Source organism: Gastrolobium bilobum, unplaced genomic scaffold, assembly GCF_033153095.1.
Source record: "Gastrolobium bilobum isolate Gb01-03AN ecotype WA unplaced genomic scaffold, APGP_CSIRO_Gbil_v1 utg10537, whole genome shotgun sequence".
Classification (NCBI taxonomy): domain Eukaryota; kingdom Viridiplantae; phylum Streptophyta; class Magnoliopsida; order Fabales; family Fabaceae; genus Gastrolobium; species Gastrolobium bilobum.
The window spans coordinates 265,759-274,977 of NW_026897921.1; the positions used below are offsets into that span (position 1 = coordinate 265,759).

The following is a 9,219-nucleotide window of genomic DNA, read 5'->3' on the forward strand; positions in this document are numbered from 1 at the left end:
TATTTTATTTTCAAGAACAACAATTAGTCCAGAGTCTAATTATTGACATGAAAAGTATAATCAAAAAGTGCTACACAACCAAAATTAAGTAAAAAAAGGATTAATGATAATAATCACATATATACTTAATGACTTTTGGATGGATTGATAATTTCCACCACTTTTTTTTTCTTTTAAATTCAGCAATCAGCTCTAAATTTCAGTAACCTTGTAGGGGAACACTAAATTTTGAATTTTGGAAAAGGTAATTATTACAAGAAATTTCTAGTTAATCTCAGCAATCTAACCCAGTTAAAAACTAAAAAAATAAAAACTCAATTACCTAATTTGGACTATTATATATTTCTGTTGTTGTTGCATCATGCATGGACTATATCTTTTGTGCTATAATTTAAACAAATAATTTATAACAAAAATATTTTCATTAATCAAAATTGAAAAATTGAAATATTAATTAATATAATATTCTCTTTAAATGATAAATAAATATCAATTTTTTCAATCCCACAAAGATAACTATTCCTGTTCACTTCTTTGGGTAGTTATCACTTCATTTTTAAACTAGTCAAAGTGCAGGTAGGGTAGTCCATGCTAGGTGGGTGTTACCTACAAAAGAGACTCAAACATTCACATCAGTTAAGATTAATTTCCACAGCGTACAAGCATCAAAGTGGAAAGAACATACCCTCCTCTTGAGGGATACCCTTGTTTATAGTAATCAATTAACCAATGGAACAAGTACCCTCACCCGCCAAGAGCCCATGATCACTATACCAGTCTCAAGTATTGCTCGAGTAAAGAAAAAGTATGGACTGTCCAATAACCCTTTCATTTTTTTTATTTTTTTTTAAAAAACATATTGACTTATGATAGCAAAACATGAATTTTTATTCTTTTCATATAAAAACAAATTTGGTCATACCAATATTGTCATGTGTTGGGCCCACGGGGGCGACAAAATATTTTTAATGCTACTGTCGCACCGTTGATTGGGTGCGACAATCCAATTAAAGTATTTTGTTTTGAGTGTCATAGATACAGATTAAAGAAAAGAAAAAAGAAAAATTCAGGTGTATTTTTTTAATTCGCAGTCGTATGTACTACAGTTGTATGAAAAGTGTTCTCCACGGGAGGAGTACGCGGCTGAAAAAGAATTGTGATTGCAGCGCTTCTTTCGAATATTCATGAAGCTCATCAATGTTTAACTTCTCATCGAAACTTTGCTTCACATATTTTCAATTCACCCTTATCTAGTGGCTCTCATATCAACAATATTAAAATCAAACCCAAAATATTAAAACATTACGTGCATTAGTCCTTGCAGTTATATGATGTTCATTTAGTTTATTTTTAACCAATATAAAACTTCACTCACTCATTTAGATTCCTCAACACCATTTTATTTATTTTTCTCTAATATATTCTTTCCTTTCTTTCTATGTCATATATGAATCACTTGAAAAGATAATGATTAACCCAAAGAAAAAAATTAAAAAGGGATATCCAACATTTAAGGACCCAATGGAGGTGAGGTCCGACAGCACTAAGAATGAATGAATATAAATACGAGAGGACCTCCAACATTTAAGCACCATAACAAAAAAACACCCTTTCTCGTTGTTGCAATATAACCAATGGCACCTGCACCGTTACAACTCCAACAACCACCCCAACCAACCCCAAACCCCAAACCCTCCCTTTCGGCTCGGCTCAACTCCCTCGTGGCTCAAAGCCGAGTCGGCAAGCGCTTCAAGCTCGCAGAGCGAAACACAACCTTCACCACCGAACTCCGCGCCGGCACCGCCACATTCCTCACCATGGCTTACATCCTCGCCGTCAACGCAAGCATCATCGCCGACTCCGGCGGAACCTGCAGTGTCTCCGACTGCACGCCCATCTGCTCCGACCCAAGTATCCCGCTCCAACAATGTACCGGCCTGACCCGAAAGGTCATCCGACCCGACGACTCATGCAAGTACCCGCCCGTTAACCCGGGTTACGCTGCATGCGTGGAAAGAACAAGAAAGGACCTCATCGTTGCCACAGTGTTGTCCTCCCTCGTAGGATGCACCATAATGGGTATCTTCGCGAACCTTCCTTTAGCCTTGGCTCCGGGTATGGGTGCCAACGCTTACTTCGCTTACTCAGTTGTCGGGTTTCACGGGTCGGGTACTGTACCATACAGAACAGCTTTAACGGCTATTTTCTTAGAAGGGTTAATTTTTCTCTTAATCTCAGCCGTTGGATTTCGCGCCAAACTCGCCAAACTCGTTCCGAAACCCGTCCGAGTCTCGTCCTCAGCTGGAATCGGTCTCTTCTTAGCCTTCATTGGGCTTCAAAGCAACGAAGGTATTGGGCTTATCGGGTACAGCCCATCAACCCTTGTCACACTCGGAGCCTGCCCGAGATCCGATCTAACGGCGTTAGCTCCGGTTATAACGGCGATTAACGGAACCGTTAGTTTGCTCCCTGGTGGCACTGTCTCTGACAACATATTGTGTTTGAAGAACCGGATGGAGAGTCCAACGTTGTGGCTCGGTTTGGTTGGGTTCGTTATTATAGCATATTGCTTGATGAGAAACATCAAAGGGGCTATGATATACGGCATCGTTTTCGTCACGGTTATCTCCTGGTTCAGGAACACTGCTGTTACGGTGTTCCCGAATACTGAGTTGGGTGACTCGGGTTATCACTATTTTAAGAAGGTGGTGGATGTGCACGTGATTAGGAGCACCGTTGGGGCGTTGAGTTTTGAGGGTATTATGGGTAAAGGTAGCTTTTGGGAGGCTTTGTTCACGTTCTTATACGTTGATATATTAGACACCACGGGTACTTTATATTCAATGGCTAGATTTGCGGGGTTTCTTGATCTGAACGGTGATTTCGAGGGTCAATATTTTGCTTTCATGGCTGATGCGTCATCCATTGTGGTGGGGTCACTTTTGGGCACGTCACCAGTAACGACGTTTATTGAGTCGTCAACGGGGATCCGCGAAGGTGGACGGACGGGGCTGACGGCGTTAACCGTGGCTGGGTATTTTTTCTTGGCTTTCTTTTTCACGCCTTTGTTGGCCTCGATACCCCCTTGGGCGGTTGGTCCACCGTTGATCTTGGTTGGGGTGTTGATGATGAGATGTGTGGTTGAGATTAACTGGGATGACATGAGGGAAGCTATACCTGCATTTGTGACCATTGTGTTGATGCCATTAACGTACTCCATAGCTTATGGTTTAATAGGTGGCATTGGAACGTTCCTTGTGTTGCATGTGTGGGAGTGGGGAGAGGAGTTGGTGAGAAAATGTTTGATTAAGGTGGAGTTGAAGGGAGTATCAGATGAAAATGTAAATAGAAATCATCCAATTGTTGATCATGACCAAGGAGATGATAAAGCACTCGAGGTGTAGAGGGAATTATTATCTAATTAACTTTGATCATCATATTATAGGAATAAGAATTAAGAAATAGGAAAAACAAGTTAAAAACTGAGATGATTTTGCAAGATATTTTACAAGCATTATAGTTTGTTATCACTTATCACGTTGCTCTTGGAGATAAAAGGAGAGGCGATGAGTTAGGGAAAATCTCATCAACTTGGAAATTAATGAGACATGTGTAAAATTCAGATTATTCACAATGAAAATGAGTGTGTTAATATAGCCAAGATGGACTGAGGGAAGGGCAAGCGACCCCGCCCCTTCTTAAATTTTGATTATTTTATTATTATTATATATAAAATAATACTTATTTAATAATAATAAATTGTTAGAGCAAATAATGAGGCTCTCAAAAAAGTATTTATAATAATTAACTCATCTTATTATTCTTGCTAATATTTATAACTTTAGTATTTTATTTTCGACTCTTCTCATAAATTAAAAAATCATATTTCCGCCTGTGAATATAACTAGATAGGATTATAGATGATTCCCTAATATTTTGTTGAGACTGATATATCGTTGGTTGGACGAAAAGGACACTAATTATTGGAGGAGTGTTGACCCATAGATAGGTACATGCATACCTATGTGTTTAAGGGTGGGGGTTGTGTGTTGTGTCACGGAATCAAAAATCAAAGAGCTTCTACACTGTTCTCCATTGTTTTTAGCTGTCTAGCTCTGGTATGTCACATATCTCGTGAGAAAGTAATGGCTTGTTTTGGTTCTTCAAATTAAGGGGAAAAACAATTCATAGCCTCGACTCTTGCCTTATGGGGAGAAACTACTTTTATATTATCCACTTCACCCACGTTGCAACCATTGTCATCCTCATCTCTTTCATTGGATTTACTGATATACATACAACAAAAAACTGTGAACCTAGTTCTGCAAATTATCACAAAAGTTTTTCCTACAATAAAAGTTATTGTTTTCGTGTACTGGAAAAGATGCACTAATGTGGATATGAAGTGAAATTTAGAATTTTAAAATATAATCATATTCATTTTTGTTATAAGAATGGAATACAAATTCACTTGAAATTGTAATATAGGAACTTTTTTATAGATAAATAAATATGCAAAGTGTTATATTATTCTATTATTTTATATACCTATCGGTTCATTGGTTCTTCAACTAATTCAGTTCAAACATTGCCGGACCTATTATAAGGACAACTCTCTCGAGACTATTTTCTCAATTTCCAATATTCGAACTTTGAAAACTCTAGTTAAAGGGAATAAACTCCTTGCTACTTGAAGCAATTATTGTTGGTAAATTGTTATATTATTAAAAAGGAAAAAAAAACTCCCAGAATTTTATCAATGAAAAAAATGGTTCATGGTACTTTAAACGGGCAACCTTGTGAAGTGATCGTCCTCTTATGCACCAAAGTTCCTGTACGTTGGGGTCATATAGTTATGCACCAAAGTTTAAAAATCTTATTTCTTTATTAACATAAATAAAAGAACATATGGAGGCCATCATGCATCAAAATCACCTAATAGAGAGGCGCACTAGGCAGATATAGTTGAGCTCCAACAGGTTGTTATGGCTGAGAATGAAGCAGAGCAAGAATTTCTCAGAGGGCCTAACCTCAAGTCACACAACAAACTTTCTTGTCTTACTAACAAAAAATAGAGACCCTAAGCAAGACCATGGTGAAATCTATATATACCGTTTATTGAAAGTTGTCATTTTTAGTATTTAATAAATTTTAAACATATCAAATATATTATTAAAATTAATTTAATATTATAAATATTATTATTAAATGGTGTTGACATAAATTATAATGTTTTATATTTTACTTATAAATATTAATAATATAACTTGATAAAAAAATATGTTGTTAAAATATGTCATTGAAATAATTATATTTAAAAGAATTAAGAGTATTTAAAAATTCGTTGTTCAAATAATAAAAGACATCATAATAAACTAATTAATAATATTTTTTAAATTTAATAAATAGAGTTCATAATCAATATTTCTTTTGCTAAAATCATGTATTTATTATTCTCTTAAGATTATATTTTTAAAACATAATAGTTATATTCTATATTACAAATTATGAATTTAGTAATAATTTTTAAATTGATTATTAGAGTCAAAAAATAAAATATGTTATCATCAATATGTTTCAATCTATTTATCAAATATATATATATATATATAGGTAAAATCATTTCTGCAGCCGCTTTACGTACAACAACGATAGGTGTATGGTTATGATTCCTCACATTTAATGCTTTCATCATTTGTATGGTTATGATTCCCCGCATGTAATGCTTTTAAATATATATATATATATATATATATATATATATATATATATATATATATATATGCAAGTTTTTGATTGTTGCACGTACAGTAGCTGCAGAAATGTAAACCTCATACACATATATATGGGGAAGGTTATATTTATAAATTTTTTGTTTACAAACTACACTGAGTATGACCGATCATATTTCAATCAAGAGCACATGACTGGTCATACTTAGTGTAATTTGTAAAAAAAATTTGTAAACGGATCCTTATATATATATATATGAGGAGAAATCTTTTGACTCTGGTATAAGACTTAAAAGTCTTACTCTTCATTTCAGTCATTAATTTACATCACATTTAATGGTTGTCATTTATTTCAAAAGATGCCTCCTATATATATATATATATATATATATATATATATATATATATAGGGGAAGGATATTGTAACAATCAAGTTGTGTTATTACCATGTTACTACCAAAAAAAAATTAATACTTTATATTTATTTCTACCTTTGTATGATTATGATCTCTCATATTTAATGCTTTCACTTTAAATATGGGGAATCATATCCATACAAAGATGAAAATAAATATAACCGTTGGATCAACATAAGCGATCTAACGGTGAAATTGAGTGGTAGTAACATGGTAGTAACACAACTTGGTTGTTACAATATCCTTCCCCATATATATATATATATAGAGAAAAATATTTCTCAAGCACCTTGAGATAAGTTTATCTCTGGCTATCCCAAAACTACATCGTTTTATTTATTTATTTCCTTATATTAATTGACTCATTCACCTTTGAATGATTATGATTTCCTTTTTCTTTCTCTTTCTTTATCACCATTGATCCATCTTTGAACGGTATTATTTAGTAGCCGCAGAAAAATTATCTCAAGCAGCTTGAGAAACGATAAGCCTATATATATATATATACATATTTCAATCTCTCTTATTGTTAGTGTAGAAATACATTATCAAGCATTCAGAGAAATACATTATCATCTCTTTTTATTTATAGAATAATCTTGATCTAAATGATGAGAGATTTAATGTAATTCTAAAGACTTAATTATACTTACTCCTAAAATTTCTCTACCCTCTCCCTAGTACTTTAACTAAATATAAGTCTAAAGACTTAGGGGGTGTATTGGATTGGAATTTTAAAGGATTTTAATGGATTGTTTTTGGACAAAAAAAATCCGTTGGTATTCGATTACGATTTTAATAGATTAAAAAAAAGTCACGTGGTATTCGATTAGGATTTTAAAGAATTATTTTAAAATCCGTTGGTATTCAATCAGGATTTTAAACAATGGAATCACAATCTCGTGATATTCAAAAATCCGACGATTTTAATAGATTTTCTATTGGTGTGGATTTCGTGAGACTTTTTAGTGAAAAATATAAATAGGATGTCTCTCTCACAATCTCACCCTAACCCTTAGGATTTCTTGAGATTCTTCTGTTGCAGTGTTTTCTTCTTCCTATTGACTGCTCGAAATTGGGTTCTGCCATGGGAGTTTCGTCAAAACTAAAAAAAAAACATATTTTTGAGCGATTTTTATTACAAAACAATCGAGAAACAACAAACCAACGAGATTTTAATATAATCTATCTCAAAAATAACATATTTTTGAGCTATTTTTGAGAAATTTTGAAAGTTTAAAAAGTGATTTTTCAAGCTATGGGTCGCGGTTTTTCTTGGCACAAAAATGTGTGATTTTTGTATTAAAAACAACATAAAACAGTGAAAAAATAACAGGGAAACTAAAACCCTCAAACCAATTTTTCGTTTTAGATAAATGAAGCAATATCAATTTAAAGAAATATTGAAACTTTCATAATATGAACCCTATATTTCGTAACAATACATTCATGAACGAAATTCCTTCATTATAGGAAAAGATTTCAAACAATTTTTGTGTCAATAGATAACTAAAAACTTGTTTCTCAAAAGTCCCAAAGCAATTTAAGGTTTCAATGTATCGACAGAAAAAAATTTGAGAAATTTTTTAAACTTTCATGTAATTAAACTCAAAATTTCAGATTCAAAATTTTCTTAGAATATTCAATGAAAATATGCATATGATATATGGTTAGAAAACTCTCATCACGTAAAATAAAAATCCCAAGGTTTTCAAAATCAATTGCAAAAAAATTCAAACGAAATTTTATCATGAACTTTAGGTTCTATATGCAAATTTAGAATTATTTTTATAATTAAAAAAAAATTGGGTCTTATAATCATATATGCATAACTTTGATACCAAATGAAGAAGATAATTTTCAACCCATTAGATATGTGAAAATCTGTTGTTTAGTAATTTTGAATGTTTGTTAAAAATTATATTATGTTTTACTGATTGAGAAAATTATATTAGGTTTTACTTTTTTTTATTAATTTCATGGCATTTCTTTGTTATTTTTTTATGGGGAATATTATACATACAACCTATTTTTGTTTACAACCATATTTTAATCGTTGATTTCCGTCAATCAATGGTTATTATTTTCACAAATCAAACTCATTAATTAATATTTAACTTGGAAGTTAACCATTGATATATGATTATTATTTTCGCAAATCAAACTCAAACTCAAACTTAAACTCATTGAGAAAATTATATTAGATTTTATTGATATGTGGAGAGTTGTTGTTTAGTAATTTTTGAGATAATTTTCAACCCGTTGTTAAGTTTACTTTTTTTTATTAACATCATTGCATTTCTTTGTTATTTATTTTTATTGACTCTTGTAATTTTGAATATTTGCTAAAAATTCATATAATTTTTTAAAATCTTATAAATCCATATTGTCCTGCATTTCTCAATCAGCAAAAGGCTGCAAAAGTACTTCTTTTTTGTATGGGTTAAAATAGAGCATGAATATTTCAGTTTCTCCTTTTGCATATCTGAGAATTAGACTAAGGTAGGTCTAGATGTTTTAACTTAGAATAGTTATTACCTAGACAAGTTTTGGACCCAATAAGTTTTGTCTTGCCATGGGCTCAATTGCTGGAGAACCGCATCCAAGTGATCTAGCATCTAGGCCCAAATTATGCGATACAGTTTCGAAAAAGAAACACATACCCGTATAAGTAGAAAAAAGAACAATATTTACATAATTTTTATATTAATGATTTCTTATAATAATATAACCATTTAAATTTAACCAAATTCTTTTGCAGATAAAGCTCGATACATATTAAATACATCAAACTTTTTATTATTTTTAATTAATTTTTAAACTTGCTCACATGTAGAATGTATGTGTATGGTTTGATATTTCTATTTTTATCATAGAAAAATTTCCTGTCACACTCACATAAAGGTGAATGGGTCCCATAGTTTTTTCTTTTCTTTTCTTTGAATAGAACCCTCTCTCCTTTATGTGGATGTGGTAGAAAAAAAAAATTATGCATCAAAGCAAATATATTTTTCCCATATGTGTATTACCTTAAAAGATACCTTAGTAGTTTATTTGTAAGTTGTCTTGTG

At 32.2% G+C, this 9,219-nt stretch overlaps 1 protein-coding gene across 1 annotated transcript; it reads left to right on the top strand.

The window, feature by feature from the left end:
* Positions 1–1,634: 1,634 nt before the first annotated feature.
* LOC133311466 (adenine/guanine permease AZG1-like) lies at positions 1,635–3,404 on the top strand. The gene has a single exon (XM_061512519.1). It carries the CDS (start codon positions 1,635–1,637, stop codon positions 3,402–3,404), a length of 1,770 nt encoding a protein of 589 aa, XP_061368503.1.
* Positions 3,405–9,219: the final 5,815 nt, after the last annotated feature.